Source organism: Saccostrea echinata, unplaced genomic scaffold (genome assembly GCF_033153115.1).
Source record: "Saccostrea echinata isolate AGI-Se365-2 ecotype Australia unplaced genomic scaffold, CSIRO_AGI_Sech_v1 ptg000018l, whole genome shotgun sequence".
NCBI classification, from domain to species: Eukaryota; Metazoa; Mollusca; class Bivalvia; order Ostreida; family Ostreidae; genus Saccostrea; species Saccostrea echinata.
Window position 1 is genome coordinate 3,583,809 of NW_026889767.1, and position 21,675 is coordinate 3,605,483.

The 21,675-nt window shown below is 33.3% G+C and overlaps 1 protein-coding gene across 1 annotated transcript in view; it reads left to right on the forward strand.

The window, feature by feature from the left end:
- The window catches only part of LOC133189385 (multiple epidermal growth factor-like domains protein 10), a 112,506-nt gene that overhangs the window by 3,079 nt on the left and 87,752 nt on the right, over nt 1-21,675 (forward strand). The window contains exons 2-7 of the mRNA XM_061324766.1: nt 2,030-2,245; nt 2,941-3,162; nt 6,764-6,892; nt 12,498-12,647; nt 18,729-18,878; nt 18,956-19,096. Coding sequence (XP_061180750.1) covers nt 2,030-2,245; nt 2,941-3,162; nt 6,764-6,892; nt 12,498-12,647; nt 18,729-18,878; nt 18,956-19,096 — 1,008 coding nt within the window. The remainder of the gene's footprint in view (nt 1-2,029; nt 2,246-2,940; nt 3,163-6,763; nt 6,893-12,497; nt 12,648-18,728; nt 18,879-18,955; nt 19,097-21,675) is intronic.

Consider the following 21,675-nt stretch of genomic DNA (forward strand, 5'->3'; position numbering starts at 1 on the left):
GGGGTCAGCTCTAGCGGACCCCAAGCGAACCTAGAAAGCGAACCCGGTGTGCGCACTTTGGGTTCGCTTTCTGTTAGGTTATACATATATATCAATATATAGAAAATAATCTTTATATATATTATTTCGGACAGTAAACTGGTACATGAGCAATTGCCGCTACAACATTTTCACTCTAGATCCGCAAGTAAATCAATCTATTCACTTATATTAGCTGGTGTTCGTCCTTCATACCTCAGATATTTCGAAAACTCATAGAAGAATATCTAATTGTTAAAATATCAGCTGTATATAATTTCAATTCGTTTGAAGTTAATAATGCATCCAAGAGGGAAAAATATAATAAATGAATTTTGTTCAAATTTATTCATCATTTAGTTCTGACATGCATTGAGTAATTTATTTTGGTTGCATACACATTTTTGTCACAATGGTTCCGTAAAAAATGATATCTAATTGTTAACACTCGATACACTAGTGAAGTTACAGAAAAAGTTGTTGCCATTAGTACTAGAACAAGAGGCCCAGGGGACACATCTCTCACCCGAGCACTTTGGCTAGGAAAAAGCAGAAATCAGTTTAGTCTTGAAAAGTTTAAATATAAAAGTGTGTGTGGGGGGGGGGGGGAGGACTAACTTGAATCTCAATTCCTAAGGATGCTATTGAACTAATATGACACATAATAACTTCATTAGAAGAAAATTGCTATTGATATATCCTTTGTTTCCTCTGTATAACTTTGATCCTCTCTAATGGCCCCTCTATTCTCCCGGGGGAGGTGGTGGGGGGTCATGATTTGAACAAATTTGAATTTATATTACCTAAGAATCCTTTTATATTATTATGGCTTATCATGACTTTGCTGTTCTTGGGAAGAATTTTAAAGATTTTTCCAATGTATTCCTATGTAAAACTTTGATCACCCATTGTGGCCCCACCAAACGCCAGAGGTCATGTTTTGAACACACTTGATTCTATACAACCTGAGGATGTTTCCATTTGAATATGACTAATGGCTTGGCTCTTCTTGACAAGAAGATCTTTAAAGATTTTTTTCCAATGTATTCCTATATAAAACTTTGATCGCCCATTGTGGCTTTACCCTACCCCAGGGGGTCATTATTTGCCAAGCTTTAATACACTTTAATACACACCACCCGAGGATGCTCCCATATAAATATGATCAATCATGGTTTTGCTCTTCTTGAGAAGAAGATTCTTTTTTAAATTCCTATGTATTCTTATGTGAGACTTTGATCGCCCATTGTGACCCCACCCTACAACCGATTTTGAACAAAATTAATTCTACACTACTTGAGGAAACGTCCATGTAAATATGACTATCTAATATGGCTTTTCTGTTCTTGAGAATATTATAAAGATTTATTTCCTATTTATTCTTATGTAAAGCTTTGATGGCCCATTGTGGCCCCACCTACCCCCGGGGGTCCTGATTTGAACAAAATTGATTCTACGCTATATGAGGATTCTTCCATACAATTATGACCAATCACGGGTTTGCTCTTCTTGAGAGGATTTTTAAAGTTTTTTTTTTACTATATTTTCCTATATAAAACTTTGATCGCCATTGTGGCCCCACCCAACCCCGGGGATCATATTTGAACAAATTAGAATCTACATTACCTCACAGTGATTCCGCATAAGTTTCATGTTTTCAAGCACAGTGGTTCTTGAGAAGAATATTTTTTTAAATAATACCTTTCTTTCACGAATTCATAATTATCTACTCTTGAAAGAAGGCATGGCCCTTCATTTGAACAAACTTGAATCCCCTTCACCCAAGGATACCTTGTTGCAAATTTGGTTGAAATTGGCCCAGTGGTTCTTGAGTAGAAGTTGAAAACGTGAAAAAAGTTTACGAATACGAGAACGACGACGACAGACAACGGACAAATTTCGATCGGAAAAGCTTACTTAAGCCTTCCGCTCAGGTGTGCTAAAGAGGAATCAATTAGAACCAATAATCAATCAAATTACAAACATATTTAATTAATAACTTTTTTTAAAGATCAGCTTGTAAGACCCGGATATACCATGGCACAAAGTAGTTCTGCTGCTTTTGAAGGACACCCAAACAAGACAGTAGATGGGGATTTTAGACAAAGTTCATACATACACTGCATGCATACCGCTGTCGGACACACAGAGGCGTGGCTTATGATTAATCTTAGGAAGGTCTACAATATCAATTCTGTCAAGTTCTGGTATAGAAATGACTCCAGAAGTAAGTTATTTACGTTTATTTTTACATGATCAGTATTCTTAAATTGAGAATTTTGCCTTGTTTTATACAACGCTTCCCTTTCATGAAATTATATTCCAGATGGCAAAATAATTTCTGCTACAGTGAAGTGAAAAATTCAAAATAAATTAAGCTCGTATGTAAATTAAGTAATTGATTTTAATAAAAATAGTTCATTTTAGAACACCCTTTTCCACAAAGTCAGCTTACAGGATAACTCAAGCAGACAGAGTGTTTGTTATACTGTTAAGACTAACCCTTATATCACACATTGATTATTTTTCACACTTGCAAAGCAAGTTAACGCTAGTTTACGCTCTGCAGCTTGTATATTTATGCATAAAACCACCAATCGGATTAGTTATGTTCCTTTGTGCTTAATGTTAGTTATTTTATTTGTTCCTGTTGAATATAATCATTGAATTGGGAATTATTAATACAAAAGATTAAAAACACAATAGTATCAAAAAATGGACCGGAGAAGTATCAATGGATCCTTGAAGTTTCATTCAATTTTGTTTTCTTGCAACATACATTCCTTCCATTTTTCTAAAATGAAGAAAAAACATTTTTAGGAAACATTACCTGTCAAAAAAAATGTTAATAAAAAAAGGTAGGTGCACAAAGAGTTGGAACTTATATTATAGATTGTTTATTGGCACTTTACTTTGTATTAGTACCAGGATATAATACAAGAAGAATAAAAAGGTTTAGTATCCGCATCTCGAACACAACCCACACTCATCATCAGAACATTTGTTACCAGGATGATGGAAATACATTTCTGCCACCAATTATAGAGAAGGAATGTAAAGGGGCAGCCCAGTACGTATGGATTTACACAAACAAAACGTTTATTGATGGAGCATATCTGGAAATATGTGAGGTGCAGGTATACGGTAAGTAATGTATGTCATTAAAGATGTTGCTTTTTATTCCTATTCTTGAATAACCGTTTTCACTTAAAGTTGTAAAAGATTTTATTAGATGTGTACCTTGCTAATTAAGAGGCTACGTTTTGTTAGTTTGTTTGTTTGTTTGTTTGTTTTTTTTTTTTTTTGTTTATTTGTTTGTTATTTTTTTTTATATATATATTTGGTTCTTTAAATTTCTGACAGTAATTAGAAACATCATAGAACCGGTTTATCGTTATACGGCTTTAAATACTAGTCAGATGGCCTTGAGTATCATAATGATTGGATATTTAGCGTATTTTTCTTACTCATTCAATGCCTATGCATATATTAAATTGTTGGCATTACACGTGTCTCAGTAAGGTAATTAAATTAAATTCACAGCACTGCTAAGGCGTACTATGACAAAATCAGCGGAATATTGACACGCACAAAGAGATACTCTTTTAAACTGCATGTTTCTTTTTTGTAAAGCTATGATCTTATCACATCAATTTAATATTAATGGAAACAAGTAATAGCTTTTCAGAAAGCTTGCCTGACTAATCAATCAATATCTATGGAACGTATAAGCAAGAGAGGTGCTAAACGTTTCTGTCATCAAGGAGCGACATAGTTGCGATACTTCAATACACAAGTTGTACAATTGACTTTCTCAAATCTCATAACCAAATACTACAGATTAACGAATATCTAAGACATTGCCTCTATTCAATCATTTATTAGTTAGCCCACGGGCTGACAAGTTACGTTGGGATGAAATTCAAAGTGCGATAGCGTAGGTTATAATTTTAGTTATATAGATGATTCTAAAGAAATTCATATTACATGTACTCTCTTACTAGAGGGCGCGCTTCTCTGGTCAGTGATAGATTGATGAGACGGCCTCTTTTTATAGATTAGTCTGTTTTCCGTCGTTCTCGACGTCGAAGTAGATTATGAATAGTTCTAATTGCCATTTCTTGAAGTGTTTGAGACAGAAATGCTTCAATGCTGCTCTAGAACCCAAAGTAAATGGACTGTACGCTTTATAGCTAGAGCAAATCAAGATACCATTAACATCCCCCCCCCGGACGAAAATCACGCGCTGATGGTCCTACCATACACATGTACATGTATTATTAATGAGTTTAAAAATACATCTTCATGTGCAGTTTAAAAATTGTTTAGTTTTTCTTTTCAATCGATTTCAGGACCTTTCTCATAATTATAATAACGTGTTTTATATGAAATGAAACTAGTACAGATCATGATGTCTTCTTCATTTTGCCGATTCTTTGCTTAGAACCCTACGGGAGTTAAGCCCATTCCTCTATGGGTACTGATTTACTCTTGTCACTATCCTTGTTCATCACAAAGCATGAAATAATATGCTACTGGCTGACTTTCTAAGCTTTTTAGCTCACCTGAGCTGAAAGCTCAAGTGAGCTTTTCTGATCACCCATTGTCCGTCGTCCGTCCGTCTGTCCGTCCGTCTGTAAACCTTTCACATTTTCAACTTCTTCTCAAGAACCACTGGGCCAATTTTAACCCTACTTGGTACAAAGTATCCTTGGGTAAAGGGGAGTGTAAATTGTTAAAATAAAGGGCCAAGTCCCCTTACAAGGGGAGATAATCAACAAAAGACAAAAATAGGGTGGGGTCATTAAAAAATAAGATCTTCTTCTCAAGAACCACTGGGCCAGAAAAGCTGAAACTTATTTGGAAGCATCCTTAGGTAGTGCAGATTCTAAATTGTTCAAATCATGACCCCCGGGGGTAGGGCGGAGCCACAATAGGTATATTAAATGGGGGGAAATCTGGTAAAGAACAGCATGGCCAAAGTTACTCAGGTGAGCGATGTGGCCCATGGGCCTCTTGTTTAAAAACCTAACCTTGTAACGTACATTATTAATAAATGTAATATTGAATGAAAAGGTGGGAAACAGACTGAATCAAGAAGGGATGTCCCATTTACTAGGTCCAGGGAGTTTGTTTATGATTGGACTAGTTCACTTATGGGATAAATAGTAAGAATAATCAGCAAATCCATTGCTTTAGTGTTGCCTGACCATATTTAAAAATGAGATAAAATTTACTGTTAATAAAAATAAAAAGAATAGACGTTATTTATTTCCATAGAAGTTATCAGACCCATTCAATAGAACAATCCAGGAAAAAGGCGCGAAGATAATTTACATATGATATTTGGCGCGAATTGATTGTACATGTGTCACCCCTTTCGTAGAAGGCAAATAGACTGATCCAGTAGTTTAGAAACGCAGAAAAAATGTTGCAAGGACATGCCCGTAGAAAGAATCGCAGAGAATAAACATGTGCATGCAAAAAAACTGAAGGAATTAAACACAACATTATTTTGCATCAGTAATATGATTCTTTCTTCTGCAAACTGTCTTTGTTTAAATGCATGTAACAAATAATAGTGTAAATCAGCTTCCAGAAAATCTGGTTCATTAAGAATGATCGCTTAGTTTCGAATCTTGAAAAAATTAATCCTTATACTGCCTGACGCACGTGGCGTCAGGCAATAATATAGTATCCCTGTATTGAATTTAGTTTGGTCATCTGATTTTGCAGTCACGTGAAAAATGCATATACATGTACATGTACTGTGTTCTGCTTGGAGATCATAAACATATTTCAATATTGTAAAAACATACCCTAATTCAAGATTAAATATTGAAGCGATAAATTGTCTCTAAATATCATGTAGTATTTTGGAAAAATGATACTGCGTTGAATAGAAGCATTTCATTAGCTAGCTTAAATTTCAAGTAATCTGACTCAAGTAGAAATTTGTGTGACCTTTACCAAATATTTCATGCATTTGTTCAGAAATGCTCTCAATTTCACGAAAGCAGTAGCACTTTTCATGTTAAGGAATACTTCTTTTATTTGAATTAAGAAAAAAAGGTCAATATCCATTAACAATGCCCTTGCGAAAAGGTGATTTATGAGGCACTTCGATTTAAACATGCCAACCCTTCTCACAAAAACAAGGTAAAAGTGACTCGATGCATTATCTCAATAATAGTTCAATGATGACACTAAACAAAGGTTTTGCATTGGTACTAATAGTCTAACATCCCTAAATGATATGTTTAATAAAAAAAAATGAATTTTTCTCTTTCAAAAAATTGCTTGATCTGATAAAATCGTCAAAACTTAGTATGATGACGTCATATCGACATTTGCATTGCTATCAGTGACATGTTAATATCTTTGGGATTCAATTAGCAACAAATTAAATGATGTGGTACATTTTGATTTAGTTCATTACTAGTATAAAGTTTTAAATCGCAAATTGTATCATTTTCTGGTATTGAGAGAAATTGCTATTTTTGTTTGATGTTTGGGGTAAAAATTCCCAAATGAATTAGGCTGCGCTGCTCCTTATGCAGGTGATTTTCAATATCAATATGCTGATTCGCATATCATAATCTTGCTGTATGCTTTCTTGATTATTTTTTTTTTAAAACTTAGTCTTATAACTCAACTACGAGAACATTTCTTATATGTAATTCGGACTATTACTGCACAACTAAATAGCAACTAATATACAACTAAATGTTGTGTTACAAATCAGGATGTTCATACCAGGACAGTGATGGAAATTGCTCTCTTTGCAACCAGTGTAAGAATGACTGCAACATAGCTGGAGAGTGTGATGAAATGGGTTGTAGATTGGATGGGTATGTCCTTCCAAGTTGTAAAAGTAAGCATCAAACATGCATATATATATATATATATATATATATATATATATATATATATATATATATATATATATATATATATATATATATATATATATATATATATATATATATATATAGCTTTGAATTTCCAAAACAAAAAAATCTATAATTAAACTCACTATAGTTGCTACAAAATAGATGCGTAACAGAAAGAAATAATTAGATTGCTATTGAAACATTAGATAAAGTATTAGAAGGATTCTATTCTTTTCATACATTATAAAAATCAAAAATCGACATTTAGTCCTTAATGATTCAGATTCGCAGTACAGTTAAGGCTACACATGAAGATAATATGGTAATGAGGTCATAATGAGGTTTGACGTCATGACAGTTGCTCCGCCTTGATAGATCCATATAAGGAAATAGAGCTCATAAAAGCTATTTAATGATGATTGCGAGAATTTGTAATGAATGTCTGTATTTTCAGGTTTAAATAAATAAACATTAGTGATTTTCTCTTATATAGTAACAACACGTCTTCGAAATAATTCTCTTTTTATTGTGTCGTTTGGCTGCATTCGGCTTCAGTCAAGCGCTTGCACTCGGTGACACGGAATGATGTTTACGTCTAAAAAGGCTTAAACGTGGCGACAGCAGCTGAGATATGCACTGGATAAATGCAACAATCAGACATTCTTTAAGGAAAATAGGGATAAAATAAGAGACCTGGGCCTTGTTTATCTTTTTGATGAGAAGATGATGACTTTATTTCGGGAACACATGGAAAACTGAGACGATCCGCACTACCTCCCTAGGTCCCTTTGTGTTCATTAAGGTGTGTATGTGCATATGTATTAACATGTAGACATACTATTCTTTACATCGATGTAAAATAACCGTGAACATGTACAATAAGATGTATTGTTACAGTCCGTCACAAACTGCAATGCAGTGCCTTGTGTGTAAACCCCCCCCCCTCCCTCCCACACATAAACAAAACACACACATTATGAAAGTTGCACACTTTTAAACATGCAATGTACAAACATGTAACATAATATAAGCACAGCACGTCATGATATCAAATAGTATAATTTAGATGCAGTCACACAATGTATTTGTGAAGTCAAACTGCACAGTGTACAATGTACATGTATGTGCACTGTACATACAAGAGTATAAGACCCTATAAATTTTAATTTATACCTCTGGCAATCAAAAATATGTGAATTTTAAGATTTCAGTTTTTACCAGTGCTTCATATTTTAAATTAATCATAAAACTTTTACTATCTGTATCACTAGGCTGTGAATTTGTGGAATTTCTACATTAATGAAGATAAAATGTTTGAATTTTCATTTGTCTGACTACATGTACATTAAGTCAGTCTTATATGTATATACATGTATTTATGTACTGTTTATATGTATAATTTTTTTGTCATTTTAGCTGTCACAGAACTGATTAAAACTGGAATTTACATCAGCTAGAACTATCAAAATAGATGCATCAATTTCTCCACCGGGTATGATCACACTAAAGCATTTCACATTAATTTTATAGTATGCCAGTGTTAAATATTTTTTTTTAATGTTGTATAGGTGAAAGAATTAAATGTTATCTCTATACTATTGATTTTTTTTTTTACTTAAATTAAGTATAGCTACCAATTCTACTCTTGCAAATGTCGTAGGTTTCAATTTCCCAGAAAAGTTTTGTATCAAAAGTTTGTTTCCATTTATTTTATGAATTTCAGAAAATATAGTATAGCATGGTTTGTTTTGTAAAATGCAATGTCATTTCATTCTACAATAGTAATCATTATGTTTCTCACTCATTACATATATATTGTGTTGTAGCTACTCCCAAACAATTTGAACAATTTATTCAGGCAGCAAGTGTTTCCACCAATAAAATAAAAAGGTATGCTCCATATAAGCTCTAAACCATACATATTCCTAGCAAGATTATTGAAATGTTTTGATAATAAAAACAGTAGAGTCATGTATATGCTTTCCATGTTACTCAATGCATTGTTTTGAGTATCACTTTTTTAAAACACCAATGAACTTTCCATAATGGTATTTCATTTTGTTTTCAGAATTGATTTCATCCAGAAGAACTGTTTGAACTGTGGACTGTTTTAAAATATTTTGCACCTGCTCAGAAATCCCTTCACAGCCTGCCTTTGAATTTGAAAAGCTGTTTTTAATTAAATAAATTTTCTAGATAAATAATACTTTGAATTTTTAACAGTACAATGGTGTGAAAGTTTGAAGGCTGTTAAGATTTGAATATCTTTACTTGAATGTATTCTGACAGGTGCGTAACTGCCTATACGCAGATGTGTACACATCGTTTTCAAATTTAAAAAATGGGGGGGGGGGTGTAAGAGAGAGAGATTTGTGAAAAGAGAAAAAATATCAATACCACCCAGCGAATATTTGTGTTTCAAATTATTTTATCTCGTACTGTTTCGATTCAAATTCAAATTTAATATTACCATGTCTTTATAAAAAAAAAAAATGTAATGTTTCATTAAATTATTGCCACAACCAATTAAAACATTTATTAATTTGTAATTCTTCTACGACACATTGATAATTTTTTTAAAAGATCTTTGAGAAAATATTAACCATTGAATGCTGTGATCCACTAGAATATGATTTGAAATGTAACATTATTTTTGTTAATAATTGAAATTAATTATATTTGTTGCTGAAAGTTAAAAAAGAGTAGATGATACCAATATATCATTTTAAAAAAATATTCAGCCTCTACAGGTACTATAAATTATTTAACTTTGTGTTAAAAACAATATTACTATGTCTTGTATTTTCTAAAGAAAATCGAAATGGCATGATTTTGAATGAAATATTTGGTAAAACCCATGAGCTTTCAGGGACTTCGCCCCTACATGTAGGTCCTCATCAGGGCTTCGCCCTGGACCAACGGGGGGTCTCAAAGCGGACCCCAGCCGTTCTCTGCGTACGTTTCACTTCAATTCTGGCTACGCGCCTGTCTGTGCTTTTGGATACCAACAAGATCTTAATTTCAGCATGTATATTGTGTTCACCTGTTCTTTTACAGCTATGTTTCTTTATTACAAAGTTTTACTATGATTATCTTGTTTGCGCATGGATTGATAACAACTCAAAAATATGAGACTAAAGCCCCCCCCCCCCCCATGTGATTTGTGCTAAATACCCAAAAAGGTAAAACCTGATGTAAACACTGTTTAATAATTTATTTTTACATGCAAGTAAGGTAAATGGTATCAAAGGAGCCAGAGGCAAATTGGTGAAGGGGGGGGGGGGTAGATCTGTAGAAAGGAAAACAGGTTATTAAATACAGGAGTAAGCACCCCAGTCCCTTCCTCCTGTTCTTAAAACTTTTAACGTAGTCTAGAATCACTAAACAGTTGAAGGTTTGATAACTAAATTAATCACACATGTATTAAAAAAAAAAAAAAAAACCTAAGTTCTGTTGGAGATATTATTTCTGTGTGTCTAATGGGGAAGAATAAATATTTTATCATTGATAGCGGCTGTCTATTTTGTATTACAAATGATTGAATCTTTCAATATTTTTAACCATGGGCATTTTCCAATTGATTTACATGATGTTGCGGCAAATTTTAGGTCTATTGTTGACGAACGGAGGAAATGCGGTAGGTGTCAAATACGTCTTGTGTAGCGTATAAAAGAACGAAGATATACAAAACAAAGTAAAGTCAAGGATTTTTTATGCATACCGATTTGATTTAATGAAATAAAGCCCAGCACAGTCCGTAGGTATTATTTGTTCAAAATTTGCGAGGTACACAAACTCTATTAAGTACCACAGAGTTATCTCCCATGCTGGGTCAATGATGCGTTTGAAAACTATATTTAGAATGATTGTGTTAAGATTTCAATTTTTAATCAAAAAGTGCAAGGGCAAGGCGACAACCCAAGAGGTAGGTTTTTATTTTAAATTCTTTACTTTATTGTATAGTTTTTAAAAAGTGATGCTCATTTCTTTATAATTCATTAGGCAATTTAAAATTTCCGATTAAATGATGAAAAATACCCTATTTTTGAATACTGGTGTTTGTTTTCAATGAATAACTTAAATATCTCAGAAATCTGACTGAATGAGCATCAGTTTTCCGATAGAATAGATTCTAAGGGACACAATGAAACATTGTACAGTTCAAATATTGTATGCCTTGCCCTTGCACTTTTTGGTTAAATTTGACATTTCATATTTTGACCTAAAATCGGAGCTCACGTGACTGTAGAGGGTCACATGATGACAAAAAATGCCGATTTGAAAAGCGATGGACAAACTCTTCATAAAGCCATTAAGATATTTCAGATAGAGTTTCATACTAAAAAATAAGACGGTTGAACTTTAAGTGTCTCGTTTTTGGTGCCTTTTTATAGAAAATGTTGCCTTAACTGTACTGCGTTATTAATTATGTCTTATGATCGAAATGTAGTGTAGTCATATGTTGTAATCTGAAGAACAATTTTTTATAGTGGATAGTGATGAGCTCATACATTTTGTTAAATATATTATGATAAGTGAAAAGAAAAAAATATGAAATGTATAGATTTTCTTGTGCTAAGCAATTTAGTTACTTAAAATGATACAGGAAAACGTGAGGTAACCAATCTTGAAACCTTATCCTTCAACCAAAAAAAAAAAAAAAAAAAAAAAAAAAAAAAAAAAATATTGAAATATTCTTTATATTTCATAAAACGCCGAAATTTTATTGGAAATATGCAAGAAAAACCATGAATAAATGATGTTCAAGGTACATGTACACTGTACATAATCTGATGAAAAAGATGAAAAATGAAACTCGAGCTCGGTTTAACCATATGCAAATAGAAATACAAAAAATTTGTTTATTTTGTTTTTTTAACGTCCCTTCGATAATTTTCACTCATTGAGACGCCAACACTTGCTGGAAGAGGGCTGCAAATTTAAACCTCTGCTCAGCACTTACTGCTTTTGAGCAGTGAAGGATCATTTTCGCGCCAACACCTACTGCAACACGGGGCCTCGCTTTATAGATCTCATTCGAAGGTCCTGACTCAACGTCCCTCTGTGGGATTCGAACCTGCGACGGAAGGAACATCTCCTTACTCCGCGACTCTACAGCAAACGCTCTACCACTGCGTCATGCGGGCGACCAATTATTAATTTGAAGTTTTAGTTTTCTTCATTCAGTATATCACATTCTTTTCAAATGTGGCTAAATTGTATGGTTCCGATGTAAACATTTCGTTAACTAATGATTCGTGTGATACGTGTAAAAGTGTCATGCTTGAAGAGTTTGTAATTATTTAAACTTAGCCTTCAATGTTTTAGCTTTAATTTTATCTTGCATATTGCTTTGATTCCGTCAAATAACAATAAATATTAAGAAAATATAACTACTCATTTTGAAACAGATATATTGATCAATTTATGTAAAATTTTGACCAAGGACTGAAATTACATTTAGAAAAAAAAATGGGTAAATCACAAATTTTATTTTTAGAGAATGTAAAACCATTATGGTTAAAACATAAAATACTTTCGCTAAATGTTCATTTCATGAATCTAAATAATCATAAATTTATTTAGAATGCAAAAATGGTAGATATGGTCATGACTGTGATTTTGTCTGTGGACATTGTGCCAGTAATGCAGTGTGTGATCACGTGACAGGATCCTGTCCTGATAGAAATTGTGCACCTGGATGGGAAAACACAGAAGACTGGAAATGTGATAAAGGTCTGCTAATTTGCTCTTATCATTACGCTATAAAATTATATAAAATAGTAATTTAAAATATCTAACGGGCGTTATGATGTAATCCTGTGTGGGAGATATTTGTCCATATCCCTTGATGAATTGTATAGAAATAACATTTCCTTCAACAATAGAAACTACTCGTTTTCTCTACTGTATGCAATTGAGGAAACCCGACATTAATTTAAGTCAGGAAAAGTTTCCATATTTGTTTTTCTTTTTCAGTTCTCTTAAGAAATATCTACAAAATTACGCCTGCTTGTTTTTATCTCTCTAACAAGTTGCTGTCCTTTAAAAAAGGACTGCAATACGTGCACCATACATGTATGCATGTGTTTCTAAACGAAATTCACAGAAAATTTCTAGATTTTGTGATTTAACACAGGTGTAACTAAACTTAATTGTTTTTACATGTATCTCGTAATTTTCATCGTTAATTAAGTCTGCTTAATTAGGCTGTAATGATAAAAAATTATGACGTTGTATTGATATGAATATCCTATGAAATGTTTATCTAGGTATCTATCACAATTGTAATGTATCCTTTAAAATTAACAACAGAATTAAAAGAGGCTTAAACATGCAGGTATCGTAATGGTTGAATTTTAACTCAATTGGCAGATCCAGAGAGTGGGGTCCGGGTGTTGGCACTGTTGGCAGAAGGTTTGAAATATGGAAAATCAAACATTTAAAAGATATCGAAATTTACCGAAAAGTTAGACGAAGTCCCCCCCCCCTCCCCCCCCCCCCCCAAAAAAAAAAAAAAAAAAAAACAGGATTTTTCAGTGCGTTGCACAGGTTGTTATTTCTATTTATTTATTTAATTGTGCTTGTCAACTCTTTTTGGGCTTAAATTTAAGTGCCTGAGGTGTAACCTAGAACCCCCCCCCCTTCAAAAACTGCTTGATCAGACACTGTATTTGAGCACCAGAGGGTCTCGGCGCTTAAGGGTCTCTAAAGAGATGCTAAGTTATCGATTAACTCGATCAATTTAAAAACACAAAAAGATTAATTTTGTGTGTGTGTGTGTGTGTTGGGGGGGGGGGGGGAGGGGGGGGGGGGGTCTCTGTCTCTTTTTAATAACGGAATGGTTTATATACAGGACCTGCAATCTTAACTTCTAGGCAAAACAACGCATTTTTCCGAGCTCGCCAGAAGGTCTGAGAAGACGCGACTGACAATCTTAACGCACGTGTGTAGACCAGGCTCTTTGGTCTTGCAAGCACAGGTGTGTGCACTGTTTGCTAGTGACGCTTAGACTGGTGACAGTATTTGCAACATATTTGCAACAACATTTGGACATAAAGAGTTATACACTAGTTTTATAACATGCGCAGCTTTTTTTCTAGTGAAAATTGGAGTAAATTAAAAGTCGAATATCTTGGATATGGGGTAACCCATATCTTTTCTTGTTACAACGACTGTCAATGCACCCATAGACGAGTTCATTGATTACTCTGAAAGGTGGCACAGGTTAACCTTTCCTTAACATTTTCTACAATGATCTGCCTACTTTGAGTGATTGTACTTTCATAGCAAGATTGTTAAATTTTATCCCCGATTGGCCTATAGTTTTGTCGTTAAAAAAGTCGGGCTATTTTGATACATGTAACCCATAACATCTGTACTAGATGTATACGGAAGATTCTATCATTGGAAAGATAGATGGTACACGTGTAACACAGATCTGTAGTACGCAGATTTATGTTTCTATCTCTCCCCCAAATGAGAAAACGTTGCTACAGGCCTTTATTGAGCTATATTTCGATTGCTGCTTATCAAATTATTTTGCGAACCTTGATGCATAAAAATAATGCCGGTAAACATAGTGAAGACTATCTTTTGAAATCTAGTAGTTGAATTAAGTTTTTAATTCAAAATGTCCAAGCTGTTAAGCTATCTATATAAGTTCTTCCTACTTATTTATAATGCTTGTACCATAGAATTTAGTTTGAATATAAGGATATATGTATAAAAGAGAAATTCGGATCTTGGTTACGCTGAAGAATACATAAATACGATGTGCAGATTTTAGAGCGAGGTTTGCCAATGATTGGCATTTTCTAATATCGAATTGTTTTAAGGGCAAGTTGTCTTAGAAGCTAACTCTCTAGCATTCTCGCGCATACATAGCCCGACGTAAGCCCATGGCATCCGGTTTAAGCCCGCTAAATTTTTTTATGCGTGAACCTCAGGGTCCACGCAATAATTATAATGTATTTAAGAATGCAAGAATGGGACCTACGGTCATGGATGTAAATCTACTTGTGGACATTGTGCCATTGATACAGTGTGTGATCACGTAACAGGATACTGTCCTAATAAGAGCTGTGTATCTGGATGGGAAAACACTGCAGAAAGGAAATGTGATAAAGGTCGGGGTTAAATCGTTAATGCAGAATTTTTTTTCTTACACTCAAAAGTCACTTTTGATCAAATAGGAGATACAGTCCCCGAAACGTTCTACTTTCCCACTTGAACGGTGAGCGAACGCTGAACGAACGCAGATTGAATGGTGAGTGAACGCTGTTTGAACCCTGAACGCAACTTGGTGAACGGTAGGTGGACGCTAAATGGTGAGCAAACGCAGAACACGAGCGCAAAGTGAGCAGTGAACAGAAGATGAGCGATTTATTCGGAATGCCTCTGGTCTTTTCCCTGCATTGTATCTATTCTATTGTACCCTAAAGTCAGGAGAAAAAATAAATAAATAAATATTCAAAAATTGTCCTAAGAAAGATGAAAATACACATTAAGTAAAACTATTAATTAAGTTTTTTACAATATTTTCTGCACATATGTACATGTATGATGTTTAAATTCAGCTGTTAAATCAAAAGATTTTTATCGCTGTAAAACATTGTTACTGTTAACGAACTCTGTAGTTTAAAAGATAAAATTAATCTAGTTGTAAAAAAAAATGTGATTATTCTTATTTGATATATAAAACCATTACAAATAATGATTTTCGAAGAGGACATTACTGACTTATAGAATGAATAACAACGGTTGTAACAACCATACATGTATTTCCGTGTTTTTTGAAAAATCTAATGCAATAATATATTTATGTGTCTTTTCTTTTTTATTATGGTTTATTAAGCAGACTTCTACACGTGCATGTATCTAGAGACCCCGTGATTATACTCGGACAAGATGATACAAAGAAACATTCATATTATTTGTTATGGATTAAAATTTCGAAACTTGATATCTAAGTAATACTTGTCATTGTTTTGTTTAAACGGAAATGTGTGTGTTTGTGTGTGTGTGTGTGAGAGAGAGAGAGAGAGAGAGAGTCCGTATTGGCCCCCTTTTCACAAATGCACGTACATGTATATGTACTACCTGTGTAAACAAAAATTCTTAATTTTTATCTAAATGAATCAGGCATTGAAAGTCACCTTTTTTTTTATCAACAAATTCATTTTGTTTGACAGTCATAATCGTTTTTTTTTATTTACCTCAAGTTCACAAGAAGTCCACGTGTTTGTCCTGTCGATCAAAATCATTCGACACTGTGCAGGTGTGAACACCAAGGACGAAGTGCTACATTGTAGTATTTCTAAGAAGTTTTAACATTTTTCATCATTTCTAGATCTGATTCCAACTTTTCCAATAAATAAAAAAAAAAAAAAACACATTGGGCGTAAACACTAAGAATGAATTTGAAACATACTACCTGGCCAATGTAAAATACCACCGTCGGCACGTGTATATTTTGAACTACTTTGTTTAATGACTTTTTTAGATGCATGTTTGTTTTGAGACTGAAATGTTTGTGCTACAAAATCGTTAACTTCTTTTTAAATATTAATTTGAATATACCGGAAATGCTGACTATGTAACCGATTTAGATGGATTTAGGTGGAAAGGGGGGAGGGGGTCTTAATCATGTCGAATGGCAAACATTTAAAGTTATTGTGAAGAAAGGATTTTTTTCTCTCTTACAATAGACTTTATATATGAATGGTAGTGTATTACATTTTAATAAATATTTTTTAACCACACTATCAATTTAATTCGCTCCAAAGATATTTAATTAACTGGATATCCGCAGTTCTCTGAACTAGTTCTAATAATGTATTTCTATAGTAATTGAAAAAAAAAGTGTTCTTAATAAATACTTCTTAAATAATACTTTCATAATTTTCCTGTAGTTGGTAAATTAATTGACATGGATTATTATCTCTCCATTAACGATTTGTCGTCTTTTACTTAACAACAAAATGTTGCAGTGCTTGAAGTACCCGTATATTTCCCGTATTTAAATTTAATTTTTCAGCATCGTTCTACATGTACATAGGTACATGCTTAGATTATTTATAACAACATTTATTTTCCAGAGTAATTTAATAAATAACCTAACAGCTAAATTAGAATAATAATAAAACATATTGTAGATATTTTTTTCCCCATGATAATAATGATCGTTTAAACACGATATGTTAATTATTAAATTTAAATTCCTGTAAATCCTTACTTGCATAAAAGATAAGTCCTTTCACTTCGGAGTTCCGAATGACGGTGAAGACTAAACGATACTAAACGAAACGTGAACGCTGAACGCAAGGTGAACGAAAAGTGAACGAACGGAGAGCGAACGGTGAACGCTTTGTGAACGTTGAACGCGAGCGCACGGTGAACGCAGAACGCAAAACTGTGAACGGAGAGCGAACGTTGAAAGCAAGGTGAACGAACGGTGGACGCACGCTGAACGAACGGTGAGCGGACGGTGAGCGAACGGAAAAATGGGAAAGTAGAACATTTCAGGGACCGAATTATACTGCATGTAGGCAGACTGTTTTTATTTAGAGTTATATTGCATGCAGTAAAAATGACTAAAAATATCAATATGGACTTCTCTATTCATGCTCTATTCATACTCAGATTTTTTTTTTACATCTTGACATAAAAGAAAAAAAAAATCACTCATGACAAGGAGGACACGGCGGGTGACACCGGTCGGCAGGGGATGCTCACTCCTCCATGGCACCTGATCCCACCTCTGATGTTTTGGAGGTCCGTGTTTGCTCTGCTCCTATTTAGTATTGTTTAATGGACTTTTGAGGTTGAATACTGTTCGTGAAAATAACATAAAAATAAATATAAGATGCAAAGAAAATTAAAAAAATATATGTATTAAAAAATTACCTAAATAAGGGGTAATTTGACTAAACAAATATTTGTTTTAGTACAATTATTATCCCCTTGCAACGGGTTTGGAGGGGATTTTTAAATAGATAAAATTTCAAACTGCGGAGCCATCATTTCTTTGTTCTGATTTGTTTTGTTTGTCTATTTGTTTTTGTTTTTGTTTTTTGTTTTTTGTTTTTTTTTTTTGTTTTTGATTTGGTTTTTTTTTTTAAAAGTTACGTGGGTTTTTTTTTTTTTTTTTTTGCAACAGCTGCACGGTAAATTACACACAAACGAGAAAAGAAATGATTTTAAATCGAGATGCATGCGCACATATAAAATGAGATCGTGAACACGGATACATGCGCGCCAGCAAAAAAAAAAAAAAAAAAAAAAAAAAATACTTTTGATATCAAAAGATACTAAGATGCCATTTCCATCCTCCTTCCTTAACATAGTTGAACAAATTGGATTTAAACAACAGACAAACTATGACTTTGAATTTGACTTTTAAATTGAATGAATTAAGTGAATATTTTTTCCAGGTTTTTTTTTTATCAAGACTGCATATTTTTGCAAAATATTTCTGAAATGATGCGCTTACAAATTCAGAGCGTTTTGGAAAAAAGCAAGCAAAGACATTTTTTATTTACTTTAGTGTCTCGGGCCAACTGGATGCCCCCTCTTCTCACACGGCAAAATCTTCAAAAATTGTGCATGTATGTAATAAAAAGACAATACGCCGAGAAATATAAATTGCATTTTCTTCCTTTGAATTTAGAATTAATATCTCCTAATATATGACACGTTCGCATTCAACTCTATCTTTGTAAATAATCATTTTCGTTCGATTATCATAATTTTTAATAACATTGAAAATAAATTTGGCAAAATATCTTCTCATAATATTTTGTCATATATTTTCAGCATGTAAGGAAGGTATGTACGGAAAGGATTGTAGTCGTCCTTGCGGGTATTGTCTAAACAACGCAACGTGTAACCACGTGAATGGTTCCTGTCCTAAGGGGTACTGTGAAGTAGGATGGAAACATACACGTGAAAAAAGATGTGATCAAGGTATATATATGATATACTTCTATTTGTTCATAATATTTCATTATAAATTATGTTTTTAATTCTATATTTTATTTCAGAATGTGAATACGGTACCTTTGGATACTACTGTGAAAGCGTGTGTAGTGGTCACTGTGCAGAAGGATTTCCATGCAACAAAGTCGACGGTATTTGTCGAGAAGGTTGTGCAGATGGATGGATAAATCCTCACTGCAATGAAAGTAAATATATTTGTATCATTTTAAGGACCCGAAGAGTCATACCTCATTGGGATCTTATACCCAATCACCTGATAGGGTTGTCTCAAACATTTGAAACTCAGCAACGTTAAAGAAGGTCTGAGTTCACATTTGTGATTCATGTATACTGTATGGGAAGTTTCATTGTGACGTCATTAAAACAAACGACAAAAATTATTTTAACCACATGATGATGCGTAAATAACAACTTCTGTTCATTCATTTTATCAATTATTTATACAAGCATGTAAAATCACAACATTTAATAATAATAATACTGTCATGTTATGAGAAGCAAATCCTGTGTCATAAATGACGTCACTACCCTTGACTTGACGCAGTGCAAGTGATCCAGAGGAGTGGATCCATTGGTTTAATAAAATGTTTTAATAAATACGAAACAATTGCCAATTTTTAAATTGAATCAATAAAACTAAATGGAAATAATTTATTCAAAGCAATCATATAGATTATCAACTTATCGAAGTGCTAACGAGTTGCACAGCGACCGAGAATGGAAAGAATATCGCTAACACGATAAGAATCTACCTAATTAATCCCGAAAGTGCTAGGGCATAGATTAGACTGTTTGAGCTGAAATATGGAATATCAATTGCTAATATCATGAATATTGTAAAAAGTGCTGGAAGCTGATTTACAAAACATGTAGATTTTAAAATTTTATAACATGACTGCTATTAAATCACATGATATGAAACTTCACATATCAACAAAATAAACATTCTAACATTTGATTATGTCCTCATGTTGAATTTCTTGAAGATACTTTAACGAAGATTGACATGGTCCGCGAACTTTCCGAACAACACTCGTATTTAGGCCATATCAATGTCTCGTCTTTAACGTTCTCAAATTTGTGTATTTTCTGGCTAAATTGGCCATTCCACAAGCTTTCCTACCACATTTCAACTCTCTGATTCTACTGATGAAACAATAAAAAAAATGATTTTGCAATCTTATAATTACATGAATTAATAAGTATATGTAAAAACCAAGTTCATAAATGATTAAACGCTATAAAATCCTACAAAACCTCAAATTGTCTACATTCCATTGCAATCCTTACATAAGTAAACGTACTAGCTGACCCTCTGTTGTTACATTTATTGACGTCTTTCATAAAAATTCTTGGGCCAATTTTACACAACGGCTATACATCTGGATATTTACTAGAGAAAGTCATTGCAGACTTAAAAACTTTATTAAAAACGCGATGACTTCGTCAACTTCCGTTACTAATGTAGCAATATACAAATATCACTTGTATATGACTTTTAAATCTCTGAACCAATTCGATATGCAAGAGTATTTTCTTGGTAAGAAATATTTTTGAAACGAGACAGGCTACTGACAAACAAGTTGATGATGCAAGGGTATTTGCAATTTCGTTTGAAGTCAAAATTTGAAAATTTCATGGTCAATACTATGGCCTTTTGCAAATGCAATCTGTCGTTAGGACGAATATTGATTAACGTCTTTTATAAATATTCTAAGGAAATTATTTTCACACTGAATTAACGACAGATTACGCCGATAACGCAATCATGACAATGAGCACGCGACAGCTATGACCTCCATGGCATCTGACCCCAGTTTAATGTTTTAGAGGTCCATGTTTGTCCTACTCAAAAATTGTATTGTTTAAATAGACTTTAGATCTTAATCAGTACTTTACTTTCATATTTCATGGACTAAATGTATCTTCTAATAGCTCGCGCTAAAAAATGGCCTAGTTACACCTTGTTTTTTATAGGGGACACGATAAGTGGTATTTTAGAGCTAGAGTTGCTAGTTACAGTATCGTGAAAGATGCAGAATAACCTTCTTGCTCTCCACTTGTCTGAGATATTAAAACCTCGGCTTTTGTTTTCAAAATCAGACGAAACCATGATGCTCAATGGTAAAATTGACAAAAATTAGAATTTTTGCATGAAATTTTAAATTTGGTATTAGAAAGGTACAGGTTTCAGAAATTGAAAAAATACTACTTTTACCTGAAACATGCCGGGTATATGTGATTGCCCTATTTTATTGCTGGTATGATATACAATAATGGTGAAGGTCTATAATATAATAATAACAAGTAACTAGAAGACTTCAGTCGTTTTCTGTTGCCGAGGAATATTCTGAGAACAAATTCAAATTTTGAGAACAGGTAAACAAGCGACCGGAAGTGAATTTTATCGAAAAATCTCTAGACATTTGCAGTATCTACAAAATGCATAAAAACATTTCAAGTACTTTATCGATAACCATTATTTATGAGAAAGTTAAATATAGAAATAACGTAGTTTATCAGCTAAAACCGGAAGTTGACGTTTTAGTTTCTGGTGGAATCTAACATATTTCAAAACAGCGAAAGAGATGCAATAAAGTGATGCAAACTTTAATTTAAAAAAGAAAAGTTAAAATTTTTGATTTCTTTGATCTCTTCCTGTGACGACCGGAAGTGACGACTGACGCATTTAACCAAAATGGTTCTACCTACTCTTCAAGATCTGTTACTCATAAAAATTTGGTGTTTAAATCTTTTTACCTCT